Source organism: Eimeria acervulina, genomic scaffold (assembly GCF_000499425.1).
Source record: "Eimeria acervulina Houghton genomic scaffold, Eah_scaff409, whole genome shotgun sequence".
Lineage (NCBI taxonomy): Eukaryota > Apicomplexa > Conoidasida > Eucoccidiorida > Eimeriidae > Eimeria > Eimeria acervulina.
In genome coordinates this window covers 14,024-28,026 of record NW_013549826.1, presented here as the reverse complement: position 1 = coordinate 28,026, position 14,003 = coordinate 14,024, and the positions used below count along the sequence as shown (strand labels likewise).

The 14,003-nt window shown below is 47.9% G+C and overlaps 4 protein-coding genes across 4 annotated transcripts in view; 3 read left to right on the top strand and 1 right to left on the bottom strand.

Annotated features, from left to right (window-relative positions):
* Positions 1-1,216: 1,216 nt before the first annotated feature.
* Positions 1,217-3,663, top strand: EAH_00037200 (zinc finger DHHC domain-containing protein, putative; the record flags this gene model as incomplete). The annotated part of the gene is made up of 11 exons (XM_013395563.1): positions 1,217-1,298; positions 1,454-1,533; positions 1,648-1,749; positions 1,875-1,969; positions 2,380-2,459; positions 2,787-2,930; positions 2,982-3,164; positions 3,225-3,263; positions 3,325-3,388; positions 3,445-3,515; positions 3,575-3,663. The coding sequence occupies 11 exons, from the start codon at positions 1,217-1,219 to the stop codon at positions 3,661-3,663; spliced, it is 1,029 nt and encodes a 342-aa protein (XP_013251017.1).
* A 342-nt stretch (positions 3,664-4,005) lies between these two features.
* On the bottom strand, positions 4,006-6,108 carry EAH_00037190 (hypothetical protein, conserved; the record flags this gene model as incomplete). Its single annotated transcript, XM_013395562.1, has 6 exons — positions 4,006-4,051; positions 4,388-4,644; positions 4,959-5,042; positions 5,203-5,319; positions 5,421-5,693; positions 5,794-6,108. 6 exons carry the CDS (start codon positions 6,106-6,108, stop codon positions 4,006-4,008), a joined length of 1,092 nt encoding a protein of 363 aa, XP_013251016.1.
* Positions 6,109-9,259: 3,151 nt separating this feature from the next.
* EAH_00037180 (hypothetical protein, conserved) lies at positions 9,260-11,853 on the top strand (the record flags this gene model as incomplete). Its single annotated transcript, XM_013395561.1, has 4 exons — positions 9,260-9,303; positions 9,466-9,517; positions 9,832-9,874; positions 10,220-11,853. 4 exons carry the CDS (start codon positions 9,260-9,262, stop codon positions 11,851-11,853), a joined length of 1,773 nt encoding a protein of 590 aa, XP_013251015.1.
* Positions 11,854-13,194: 1,341 nt separating this feature from the next.
* EAH_00037170 (hypothetical protein, conserved) overlaps positions 13,195-14,003 on the top strand; it is a gene marked incomplete at both ends in the record, with an annotated part of 4,461 nt that continues 3,652 nt past the window's right edge. Inside the window, 2 exons of the mRNA XM_013395560.1 lie at positions 13,195-13,541; positions 13,821-13,880. Of these exons, the coding sequence (XP_013251014.1) occupies positions 13,195-13,541; positions 13,821-13,880 (407 nt within the window). The remainder of the gene's footprint in view (positions 13,542-13,820; positions 13,881-14,003) is intronic.

Genomic DNA, 14,003 nt, shown 5'->3' with positions numbered 1-14,003 from the left:
AAGGCATTTGAAAAAGCCTAACGCTTATGTTAGACGCCTAATCTTTCTTATTTTCAGGGGATCACCGGAGGATCAGCCTTCCTCCTGCGGCGGAGGGGCAACTTGCAACGGTGCCGGCTGCTTTCCTGGACGCCAAGTTGTGAAGGTGACAGAGACTGCGCTCATGGAGAAGCACCTTCTGCGTTATAATTCGTCTTTTTCTCTACTCGTCGTCACCAAGAGAAGTGGACTGCTGAGGCTGTTCAACCAAAACACAAGTGCTCTGTCCGCACAGGACAGAACAAGGATATAGCAGGATGCGCTTCTTGTTGCACCCAGGAGGCATCGCTGCATGCGTTTTCGTCTGGTTCTGTTGGCTAGTAGTGAAGACCGCCACGAATATTCTCTTCTTCAACGTCGCCTTCGCAGATGTGTCCACTGCGGAAGAGTCGCCCAGTTTCCGGGAAGCGCCGGGGGGTGAGTTGCAGGTTTGCTGTGTTGTTAATTCCCCTGTGCTTGGGCTCTTCGTTACCTCAACCTGAAATGATGATTATGTTGGGGCGTCAAGCACTCAAATTGCTGCACTATCCTCACGAAGAGAGGGAAACCGCGTCAAACGCTATGAGCAGCTAGTAATGATTCACTGTGCACTGCATTGCCTGAGGTAAAAGTATAAACGTATTCTTAGATCCTATTCACGAACTCTGAATCTTCTTGTACTTTTTTTTTTCAGGGAGGCCGCCGCTTACCTTTATCGGAAACATCCTCAAGGTAGTTTTTGAGTGCGTGACCTGGCTAGGGCTTTTGTCTCATCTTGCCACGCTTTTTGCGGATCCTGGCTCGACAAAGAAAGCTCCGGTGCGTCATCTGGTAGCGCTTTCGTTGCAACATTCACTGGAAGCTATGTGGTATCGGAACGGAGTGAAGAGGCTCACCAGGGGAATGCCTACATTATCTGTTGATGGGTGCTGCAGTCAACCCCGCCGAAGGATTTCAAGGGGCAAACTAATTATTGCGCCAAGTGTAAAAACCGGTGGAAGCCGCCTCGCGCTCATCATTGCAAAGTCTGCAAGGAGTAAGCCGTCTACTGGGAAGGGAGAGTTCGTCGTGCGTTTGATCCGCCTTAGTTATTCCCACTGGTGACACATAAATAAACCCTCACTCAAAATAGTTTTGAAATCGAATTCAGCTTATCCTTACTGCTTTCGCTCGGGGGGTTTTCAGGTGCATCATGAAGATGGATCATCACTGCCCCTGGGTAAACAACTGCATCGGCTGCATGAATCAAAAGTACTTCTTCCTTTTCCTCACTTACATGGGTGCGTCAGGCGAACGGAAACTGTGCGGACGGTTACTGAACGCATCCTACTTTGCAGGAAGTCTCGTCACAGAAAAGTTGCGGAGCACTTTATCTGGGTGTTGGGAAAACATTTTGAGGTTCCTTGTTCATGTGTTGTTTGATGACTGTTAACAGCTCTCTCTTGTCTTTCCAACATTGGCATTATCTTTTCCGGACTCGGAAGGTTCTTAATGGCTTCTCCTGAGCGCAGGACTGTAAGAACGCATAGGGATGCGTGAGGGCTGATCTTTCTTTGTTCCCGGCAAGCTGTGTATCTCACTCTTGCTTAGCAGCGCAGCAAGCGTTCAACTGTTTTTTGTTGCGATTAGCTTTTCGTCGAGCAGTGGACGTCAACGTATCCCGGATGGCTGGCTGCTGTACTGCTCGGGGCATGCTTACTCATTGACGTGGTTTTCCTACTCATCACACTGGTAGGTCATGAGACCTAGTTTGGCCTTTCATAGTGCCTAGGCTGCCGTCTATGGTTGAATTTGGCTTGGCATCTGGCCTCCCCTCATCATAACCCCGGGCGCTTCCTGTCTTTGCTTGGTCCCAGGATTTCTTAGCAGAGCAGTGGGAAGCTCTCGAAACCAACGCTACTCTAGTGGAAACGTACAGGAATACTCACGGACAAAAGGTACACAAAAGGTTGTGAGACTTGATGGTTTTTGGTTTTCAGTGGATTGCAGGCAGCTAGTTGGCATTTCCTCATGGAGTGCCTGATGCTTTTGCGTGTTTATCAAAACTGCAGACTACGCTATGGGAGCATTCCGTAGCTGTCTTCGGTCGACACTGGTGGCTTTGGTGGCTACCAGTTCCGCCAAAAATCGTCCCTAACTGGACAGGTAAATTGGCTACTCCCTAGACGACGCTAGAACATAGGTCGGAATGGCTGTTGTCACGCATTATTAGTCCTTTACTTTGATGTGCCCCGCAGACGCCGAACTGAAGGATGAGCCCCGCCGAAAGCACGAGGGCTTTCCTATGGCGCCACATGAGCTACAGGAATTTGTCCACGGTTATCCACCCAGGGCTGCAACTTAGAGTAATTTTTTTGTCAGGATTAGTTGCGTCGGGCGCCACACTATTATTCCAACTTTCGAGAGACCCAATGATGTCTCGAATCCGTTTTTTTGTACCAGTTCGTTTCTCTCCGCGGGCAAACCTAGGTGGAGCAGTGGTTGCTTGGAGGCGTTGTGCCACGTTATATGCTTTATCCATACTTCATTTCTGCGCATCCAGCACCAAGAAAACAACCTTCAATTGATGAATTTGTGCGAAATTTCTAATACGAACGACCACTGGGGAAAGTCGTGGGTTGAATCCACTTTTAATAAAACTGGCTTTCAGTTTGACAGCATTCGGGGCGAAGAAGGTTGGAGTGTACGTACAGTTGCAACGATGCCTAAATGCGCTTACACGTAGTTGTGGCACAATTGAAACTACTACCGCCTTTTTTGTCCCTCAGCTCCAACATTTGTTCACAAATCCTTCATACTGACAATGATTAGAGCAGCAGTAGTTCTAGCAGGCCTGGCGGTCCCTGCTTCGGCGCGTGGTTGGCTCTCGAGCGAAAATCAGGCGCTGAAGTTGCCAGCATGGCCAACTTCAGGTTAGTTTGTTTTTTTTTCTTTCTCGAGTTCTTGAATAAATCTCGTGTCAGTTGAGAAGGTGCTGCTTTCTGAGGAACCCACCCCAGATGATTTCACTGAAGAATTCGAAAGGGGTTCACCCGCGGCAAATATGTTGCCTGGATTCACCACACTGGAAAACTACCCGAATCCAATGATCAACACAATGGCTTGCAGAAGATGGGGCATGGAAGTTTCCTACGTCTGTGACCCAGGTACTGTGTGACGGACATCGGCTATTAGAAGATTCTCTGCTAAAGCTCACATTTTCTTAGACCACGTCTTCTCAAGCAACACATTGGACAGGATTGAGGGTGCGCCTTTTCACCGCTATTCTTGGTTATTGATTCTGATTCAATTGTTCTTATTGTTCAGAACGCCTATCGAACATCCGCCACAACTCCTCCCACCGTTGTGTTGATGAATACGTCTCTTACCCGTAAGGATTGGGCGCCTCTGTGCTTAGTGCAACTGCCATGCACTATAAGCATTCAGATTCGGGGTCGCTATTGTCCAAGAGCTGCCCTATGGCGTCGACGCGAACACATTCGCAACTGAACTGATTGGTATGACAACAGTACACCAGTAGTTTCTTTTCCTTGCAAGCAAGGCGAATTGCATTCAGATCGTTGGGGACTTGGACACAGCAAGTGCCACGATGGTCTTCTACTGCTCTATGTTGCCTCCGACGGAGATGTTTCACTCAAGTGGTAGGTTGCTTAACTGGGGAGCATCTTTAGCGGCATTGACTATAAGCCCCTTTGTCTTTCAGGAAGAAAGGCACGTAACCCGAAACTAAGCGCTTAAAAATATACTGAATTATGAAGTGATATCTGTCGACAGGAGTCGAGCCTGAGGTTAACTTCAGGGTAAGCATCTCATTCTCTGATGGTAGTTGACCGTCTATTTTATTACGGCAACCACAGACATACAGCGGGCTCTTGAGGGAGTTCAGAAAGAACGGAAGCAAACTATCCGCTGGAAGAGCACTTGAGGCCGATGTTATTGCGGTTGGACAAGTACGTTGCTTTTAGTACACATTTATTCGAAAAGCATTCAACGTTTTCTTTCAGCATCTGACAGGAGAAATGTAAGTAGACTCCTGAGTCGAATGCAGTCGAAACGAAAGATCACGCTGCGCGTAGCCTTCCTCCTCGTCAGACTCCACATCTCGCCGTTCTGCTCACGATCGCAAGCATTGTCGGCCTTGCGTATCTTGCATGCGCTGCCACTGTCATTTCAGTAAGCCGGTTACATATCCAAATGGAAGCGCAAGGTTCACAAAGCGGCTACAGGATGAGATTGCCAAATATCGTTAATCGTCTTGGCGATGACGAATCTAATCCTGCGGGATCTCTGAATTATTCAAAACCAAGCAATTGCAAATATTTTTTGAACAATGCTACCCGGCAACCTGGAGAGTTGTCAACACCCCCACCAAAAAGCTAGAATAATTCGCCGTGTATCAATCGGTAGCTGGTGCATAGTTCTAGAGTCCCGAAGTTCAACTAGTTGTAGCACCCGGAGAGACGACCACTGAGTTTCTAGGTCTTCGCAGTGCCAGAAGCGCCTATGGGGTGATAACACCCAACAGCGAGAAAAGTGCTGCAGCATCGGCAGTACTGCGGGGACACCCTTTCCGAGCGCCGCTTCTGGTTGATCATGGGCAAGAGTCAATGGGTTTTCCTTCTCCCGCTGAGCACAAATTCACATGGCTGAAAGTTGGCTATGCGTAACTATTGGGGCGCTCATTACAACTTGGCGGAAACAGCTTAAAGAGAGGATGATAGCTCACTGAATAGCGTATGTAACTGTTGCCCCAACTCGTCGAGTCGCACACGGCATGCGTTCTTCAAATATATGATCGATAGCAAGCATGATTTCTTTCAATTGCTGAAGAAAACAATGCAGGACCAGATTATTTTGGAGAGGGTAGTCCAATGGGAGGAAATGTGCGGTCGACGAAACGCCAAACCGGCGAGCCTGGTGCATATATATAGAGGGCTTACATGCAAGAAAGGTAGAGGTTCTAATCCCGAACGGCATTTGACCACTTTTGCAAGTCGCACGTTTGGTAGCTCATGGGCAGCGCGCTGAAGATAAGCACATACAGCCTCAAAAATGTTCCTTACCCCATTTCATGCAGTCAGACAAGTGGTGAAGCTGCGGAGCATTTTGCTTACCTAATCGCCAACTACACCCTATCCGCAGGCGCAAATTTCGTATGCGATAGGTAGATACATAGCTCCTTACCAATGCTGCGTATTCTTCAAAGTCATTGTCTCCTATGGAAATCAGGTCCACCGTTCTCCTTGGCGAGATACAGTTGACTTGCAAGTGATTGCGAATGACCTCCAAGAACTTGGTTTTCTGGGTCCACAAAATTAGCATCAGCATCATCACTAGTACCATACCCTGTTCAAAGTCCGCAGCTTGTTCTATAGTTGGCATAGCGTTGGGCAGAGGCTCACCTTGGCATTCATCCAATAACTAAAGTATGCAGGTGCTTCGTGGATGCTTGGCTCTTCTCCAGTTGGGCAGGAGCGAATGATAGGGATGTTTTCATCCTGGAGAAGCTGCACAACCTCGGGAAAGAGGGATTTCATTGCTGACAGCCATCTGACGCTCCTTGCGTTTGTTACGATTACGACCGTCTCGCTCCACTTTTTCGCCCTCTTCAAAGTGTTTAGGATGAAGGGAGTCAACTTATTTGATGTGAGACGCTCCAATTCTCCCCGTATTGCCTGCAAACAATCGCATGTTTGCATCGGTTTGTTTGGTCTTGGATGAGCTCCGACCACTCGAATAAGTGCAAGCTTGTTTCCAGAGCATGGCACCACTCACTTGGTATACTTCATCTGTAGTTGCATGCTTATGTTTCTGAACCGCGAAAGACGATCTTATCCATTCAGTGGGGATGAGGGTGTCATCAAGGTCAAAGATGAGAATAGCGGAGTGCCGTGAGTGGGTTTGGTCAACGCAAGGCAGTTTTTGTGGGGGGTCGTTTGTCTCCGATCCTTCTGAAGTTCCTTCAGACGAGGCAAAATTTGGCAAGGTTGTTTCATCGTCGGCGCTGCCCGATCTACAGAATTCTGACGTTGTGTCGCCATCTACAAGACCACAGTTGATACTTTGATTTGTAGAATGCGAAGATCCCATTGTAGCTATCGAAGCGTGAACCCCCCGCACCCTTTGGCTCCAGTGAGGCACACACAGTCCTGAAGGGGCGGCACGCTAGCGCCCCCCAGGGAAAGAATCCAGATGTGGTTCAGCGTCCTTCCATCAGCGTTCTTGTATTTAATCTTATTTTTCCTCCAATGCAGAGGAGCTTCGCTTTTACACTCGGCAAGCTGGCGTAGTGGGAGAGCATTAGGGGACAGGTCCAGGAAACGAGCCACCAGCGGTGCGAAACGGAACGAGCGCAAGATTGGGGGAACGTTTTAAGAATTGACAATCCAAATTGTGTAAAAAACCCCTTTATTTTGGAAAATTTGCCTATTTTGGGGCTCAGGTCATTGAAAAAACGCCTCGTCTGGGGAGCAGTAACGAGCGATCGTGTCCTCTGGTCTCCAGCGCACGTGGAAGCCGAGAAACGGTTTTCGCCCCCTTCTACTCGTTCAAAACGATTCCGCCCATTTATTTTGCTGGAAGTTAGTGCTACATTTTCCAGTTTGTTTTCGAAAGCGTCAGTGTGTCCCCCAGGTGGACACCGGGGCTCTTGAAATGCGGAGGCGATGACCGCGGCACGAAGGCGTCCCTTGAATGCGTAGTGAAATTCTCAGGCGCTCGCCGCAAAAATGTAAAAAACAAAATTTCTGCCAATTTTCTTTGAATATGCTACCGAAACCAAAATTCGTTCTTCCCGTTTCCGTCGTAGTTTGGAAACCGAGCGCTGCCGCCCGTACTACACGGTCTGCGTAGACAGGAACCCAGTAGCCAGGGCATTATAAGAGTTCAGATAGCAAAAATCTTAGTTTAGAAGAGTCTTCTTTAAGCAATAGAAACAACCTGGGGAAAAACCTGCAAGGAGGCATGGGGAACTGCTGGCTAGTTCAGCATGGACGCTCCAGCGATGAGTTAGTAGAGCGTCGAAGCGTTCAAGTGATAGCTGCATAGATGTAACAGGTATTAAGCTGAACGCATACGGTTGTTGCTGCCTCTGTGGTAGTGAATTGCACCAATTCTGTGGGTTTTTTGAACAATGTCACGGAAGAAACGCCGGGGTCGGTAATAGGAAACGAGGTGCCACTGCTGGTGAAAGAAAGAACAGCGAATATGATTCTGATAAGATGCTGAAAAGCTTGCTGGGGTTCCCTTGTAGTGTTTGCTGCCTAGAGACTGGAAGACTACACTCCCGTAAGATTGTCTGTCTGAAGTTAGTATTCGATATATTTTTTCGTGCATATAGCCTGGACTATCTACTATGGGTCAAGAAGGAAGCGTTTGGCAGTTGTCTGCAGCGCACGCAGTAATGAAACTCTTCGTACACCTGCTTGCATGTGAGACCTTCGCCTTTCAGCAGGAGTTACAGCAAGAAGGTGTGCTGCAGCACATGACGGGCTCTGTCGTCTCTTCTGCATCCTCCCCGCACCATAAGCAGCCCCAGGCCCCTCTCCTTCCCCGCTATGCTCAGGTCGACTGGGCACAAAAAGCAGCCACTTCACCTCCGTTGAATTAAATTAAAGGGCTGAGGCAGTCTATGCACTGCTGGAGCGAATCGTACTCTGCTGGCTGTGCAGCTCATATCTATTATTGAACTCTGATGGAAAATCAGTGTTATACGCCTGAATTATTAAGAAACGTGTATTTTTATTTAATAACTGAACAGAAAAACAAAAACCAATTCTTCAGATGCATGCGGAGTACCTGAAATTTAGAAGCCTCACTCAGCCTTTAAATCCTTGCAGAGCTTTCGATGCGCTTCGTTGACTGAATTTGCTCCCACCTACTGGTTTTGCTTTTGTTTTTGTTTTTATTCATGCTGCTTTTCGTTGTTTCCCCTGCTGTTTTTGTTGTCTCGTTTTGTTGTTGCCGTTGTTGTTTTCCGCTTGTTTCTTGCATTTCGTTATTAGGAGCGGCTGAGTATTTCGCTGCAGTTGCAACAGCATAGTGCTGCTGCAGGTTTTCTTTCTGTTTTTTCCTAATGCCTAATTTGTTTTGTTCTTTTACTCCGTTTTTCTAGCCATCTTAAGTTGCATAAGATTGCATTTACCTAGAGAAGATCAATTACCCCTCCTGCCAAACAACACCTTTTTTTCAGCATTATCGAAAGGAAGACAACTAATAAATGTAATCAAAGCGAAAGAATTTGCCGCTAATGTTAATATTAAATTGAAATCTTGTTGAGAATTAAAATCCAGAAAGTCTCTCGTGTGTTTTTCCTCACTTCCTTTATACGTAGCGAGCCAGCCAAGTAAATCGCTATGGCCGAACTTAGGCCCTGTAAATTTTGTCTTCTGGACGCATTTGGGGAATTTCTTCATAATATTTTGTCTTGTCAAGTGCGCCGTACCCTCTTTTCAAGACATCGGCAAAGGAGCATTTCGTCTCCTTGATCTCCTTCCTTGTCTCACAGTAGTTACGTCTCTACTGTAGAAGTTTTTCGTCTGAGTCTCTAGGGAGGCCGCCGTGCATAAACAGGATTGCTCAGCCCTTCAAAACGATAGGCATTAAAACACGGATGTGCACGCCATACTGCAGCAGGTAGCAACTTGATCGTGTATTTGCACGCGAGTTGATGTTTCATTGCTGCCAGCAGCAAAGTTGGTGTTGCTATTTATGCCTATTACAGATATGTGTATTCTGCATGGATGAAATGCGTCGTCTGAGTGTGAGACTTAAGTTTGGAATAATGCGCGTGTCGATGCAAGAGAACATATTACTAGAATAGAAGGCCCTCTTCAGGCTCCTCGTTAAAGAGGTTTCAATACCCTATAAGCACAAAGATGGGCTTGAAAGCCCCTCTGCATACACTCCAAATTTTTCTAAGTCCGCATACCCCACGCTCTGTGAAGTGGCACAGCCAAAGAAGACTACTATGCTGCTGCTACAGAAGGAACTTGCCGCTGCTGACGGTGCCGTCAGCCCCCCATATATTATGCACTATTCATTAAACTATATATACATATATATGGATATATATGCATATACATATTATACGGAAAGAATATTACAATGTCGTTCGCGTGTGATATTTTTTCCCCTACATTCTGCCATGTGCTGCAGCACACCTCCTTGCTGTAACTCCTCCACATGCAAACAGGCGTACCAAGACTTTCTCTACTGCATGCATTGATAACGCTAAGGCCAAATGCCAAACAATTCCCTCTTGGCTCTCAGTAAACAGTCGATTGTGTACGAAAGCAGAAATACATTGAATAGCAACTGCAGCCCAGGATGCTATATACAACACGCGAAAAATCATCTACCGTTGTGTTCTGCACATCTGACTGCAAGAGATGTAGCCATCAGCATTTAGTTTAGGGCGATGCTTCTTCCCTGTGTGTTTCGACTCAGTTGCAGCTCGCTGCATTTGTCTCCTACTTTGAGGCTGAGGGCAATGGTTACTGTACGCACTCTTGTACTCTCGACCTTGTTTTCCCTCGTATTCTTGGCTAAAAGTAATTAAATAGCTGCAGTTATCTCCCTAAATACAGTCGAGATCAAATCCTATAAATAGAACCATACCTTCGCCAGGCGTATTTCTATGCCAAGCAGACAATACAGGTTACCAGGGTGTAAAACATGACAGCCTCTTTTATTTAGTTCGAAGGATCAGCACAGATCCATCCTTTGTACTTGGGTGGTATTCTTATTCTTTTAATTTATTTTGTTTTCTACTGTCGCTTTTTGTTTAGTTTATTTGCTATATTTCCGTTCCAGTGCTGTGCTCTCCACAGGCGGTTGCACTCCGGCATGGGGCTGTGTGAGCAGATGAGCGTTTCGTTGCATCTAGTACAAAAAGCGATTCTTTATAATCTTCTTAGCATTCTCTTCTTCTTAATAAGGAAATTTGGCTTGTTAAAAGTGTTTTTAAAACGATTTAGAGTTTAGACGGAATTTGCACCTAGGCGTTGGTTTATGTTGCTTATCTACTGGTGGCTGAAGGCTTGTCGGCACTGTAAGCTCGCTGCATATATCGTGTCAGGCACAATAACCTGCGGCTGATTTTCTCTGTCTGCTATATATTCATAAAGCTCTTCCTCTTCCTATTCTTCTTTTCAAACGAGAGCAATGCTTCTTCTCATTCTTCCCCGCTGATTGCATACAGGGCGCACCAACCCCTTACGCCGCATAGCAGAATTCGTGGGTTGTTGGTTTAACTTGGAGGACCCACAGCAGCAGGCCCGCTGGATGATGGAGGGAGGAAAGCCAGTGGCGTCTCCAGGAGTCAACTACAACCAAGAGCGCTCTACAAGCCCTGTAAATCCTCCTGCTCCCAGCGGCCCCTGTCCAGACCCCCTCCCTAGTGCCTCTACAGTTGACTCGCCACTGCGTTCAGAAGAGGTTTCAGCTTCAGATTCAGCTTCAGCTGACGTTCAGGAAGAGGCGCCTTTAGCAGCCGCTGGGGGCCCTCCATCATCTGCTCTATCAGGGGAATCGGGGCAACAGCTGCCTGGAGCTGCTGATGGAGCTGTTCTTTCTTACGCTGAGTTTTACGCTCAGTATGCAGCGCAGTTAGCCGCTTATAGCAACCAAAGAGGACAACATGGGAGCCCAGGAGAAGGTGAGCTCCCGCAGCTGTGTGATAGCAAGAGGGAGTTGGTGCAGCAGTGGCTGACGCGGCCTGCGCGGCGTCAGGCGGAAGCAACAGAGCTGGAGAACACTTGTCACCTTGAAGGGCAGAATGAATACAACATTTGGTACGGGCGCCACCTTACAGATCGACACAGCCGCACGAGCCATCTCGACAGAGAAGCGGCTTTATACCGATGCGATCCTGAGTTAGACTCGGGGTATACTCTGGCAGACACGCAGCCTGGAAGCTCAGAGGGGTATTTCTGTGCCTTCTTTGCCAAAGGATGCTGCACGAAAGGCAGCGAGTGTCGATACAAGCACCGCATTCCTACTCTAGAAGATGAATCTACACTGGAGTGGAGCCGAGATATATTTGGCCGCGAACGTCATAGAGATCACCGAGACGATATGGGGGGAGCTGGCAGTTTCAATCACGAGTGCAAAACTCTTTTCGTTGGGGGTCTTCAGGTGGACCCCAAGGAGGAGGATGGGTTGCGCGCCTTAGAAGCCTTTCTATGGAAGAGTTTCGGTGTATGGGGAGATCTCGTAAGTGTACGTGTTATACCCAAAAAGCTCATCGGCTTCGTCTCATACGCATACCGAGTCCAAGCAGAATTCGCCAAAGTTGCAATGGCTGATCAAAACTTTGGAAAATACGGCTCTCTCCTGACAGTCAAATGGGCGCACCAGGACGGCAACGCGAAACGCAAGAATGAAAGCGAAGAAATCACAAAAAAATTAAAGACGGGGGATGAAGGAAGATGTGTACAGCCAAATAATGAAGTATCACGAGGAACAGAAGAAGAGGTCGTCAGACAAACGCTAGAAAGCTACTGCTCGGCCTGGCAGAACTACTGGGCCAACGTATACGGAGGGGGAGAAGAGCAGAAACAAACGACCCAAGTTGAATCTGCCTCCTCTCAGCCCTATCAACGCAACACAGCTTCCGTGCAAATGCCTAATTTCCTCTCAACTTTCAACAAGCTGGAGGAGACACAGAGACGACAAGGGGTTCTGGCAGGCGGTGGTGGTGGCCAGTGGCCCAACGAACAGACGCAGGACTCAGAAGAAAGCGTTCAGAGGCTTGCGAATGTACTCAATCGGGTCGAGGGCCTCTCCACCGCCGACTTCCTTAATGCGGCACTCGTGGGGGCTCCCGACAGCTGAGCTAATCTTAAGGCTCGGTGGGCTTAGCTAGGTCTAGCTAGAGTTTAGGGTTCAGGGTTTAGACGAGATCCTGAGTATATTGAAGATATGAAGCAGGCAGACAGTCGCTACGGTGCTGCATTTGTGTGCTCACCGACCGCCAATCAAACGCGGAGGCCCGCAGGACTCTAAGAAGGGTCAAAGGCAGCGACTATAGAGGCTCCCTCCAGCCTTTCGTAGTATTTGTGGCGAGGTGAGGTGAGGAGCCGTCTTCCTTTTCCACCACTGAACACGCAAGGTGGCTGTCTCATTTTTTGTATTGTTAATTTTCCGTGCGAGCTGAAGCTTGGTCAGGTGAATGGTTTTATAGACTGGGAATCCTTTCATTCACTGGCAATCCCATAGTATTATGCTAGTTTGTAAGAGGGCAGAAAGCAAAGGAAGCTGCAGTTTGCCGTATCCTTGTTGAGTCTGTTAGTGTCGCCACATGTCCCATACGGGTGTTCGCACGGAGCGAAGGCGCTGAAGTGGAAAATGTAAGACGACTGAAATTCTCCCCTCCTCTAGATATTTAGATTAAAAGACACTGAACACTGCAATTGGTGTTTACTTTTTAAATAAACGCTGAGTTGTTGGTTCGTTACAGGCGCAATGGGCGCGAAAATTAGTTCTGATTCGGCCGAGGTCGCACCAACGCATTACCGTGCAGACCGGGAATCCCGTGAAGTTTGAATGGAAGAAGGTTTTCCCTTGAATGTTTGGATTATAAGAGGGAATTGACTTCGAGTTTTTCACGAGAGTCCTTCATACATCCTGTTTTCAGTCGTACAGGTGGATTCTTCCTCTCGACGGGGGCGCTCCGGCCGTCGCGTGAAGTTACTCAGTTGAACAAGGCGCTTCATTGCATTTGTCTGCGGTTTCATTCGCGTTGTTGGGTGTTTGCAGTTGTATAACGACTTTTTATGATTGTTTAAAGGGCCACGAGCTGCAGCTATTTGAGTGTATTGCCACGTGTTTCCTCCGGTCACGCCCGGCGTGCAGTGCAGTCGGTGGCTTCCTCGGATCCCGGAAAAAGGCAGCTCAGAGCATGCAAAACAGCATGCCTGAAGGTTTCAAAAGGAATGTATGTTTTATCCTTAAGGGCAAAGGCTGACCAGCGCATCGGTGCGTATCGGCAGCTTGCAACGGTGCAGCGAGCCCGTTCACCACCTCTTCCCGCCAACCCGTTCAGGAACTCTGGCGAAAAACGAGGAGAACGGCTTCTGGAAATCCCTAGAAATAGAGCTCAGGTGTATACGTCCACTTCTGACAAATGTAACCGCCGACTTTTCTCGGCGTTGCTGGCCTCAATGCCCCTCTGCAATGAAACTCAACCGCACTGTGGTAGTGGGCCTCCTGTTGCTGCTCCGCCCTCTTGCATGCACTCCAGCTGTTCAGCAGCTCAAAGGAGAAGACGATGATGATTTCTTCTCTGAGGAAGGGGTTCAGGGCGGCTCTCTGACCTCCGTAGGTCTCTGCCTGCCTGCAAACTGCTGCAGCCGTGCAAATACTGTTGAAACGCCTCACGTTGCTGCACGTATCGAACAGCGAACAGCTGAGGCAGCACCGGCCAACAGGCTTAACTGTTTACGTTTGCTGTCGTTTACTCCTACTCAGAACAATGTGGAAGCACAGAAAGGCGGCAGCCAGCAGTCTTCAGCATTGACTCCGTAAGATCAACTGAACCCACTCTTAGTCTGCACAGCCGCAAGATAAAACAAACTCCAAACTCCCCCTGAAACCCTATCCCACACAACAAGCTCATTTACCCTCCCCTTTATTTTTAAAACTGTTGCTTAACTTAGCTTGCGCCTTCCTGTAGCAACCCAAAGCGAAAATGCTGCTTGTTGTTTATATTGAGGGTGGCTCTTGCACAGCATGATTAGCCTGAAATATCTGTCCAAATAGGCTTTATTATATTTTATTAGTTGCAATGTTTCTTGCTTCAGGGAGCCTTCGTCTCCTGCAGAAGAATATACAGAAGGAAGCCTTGGAATATCCGCCAAGGGGTCTGCGGGCGGAGCTGCAGGCAGGCGAAACACAGCACAGTGCAACTCAGTTTATAAGGCAGCACTGTCTTGTATATATTGCATTGCATATACTCTATTATGTATATGCATATATATATATAT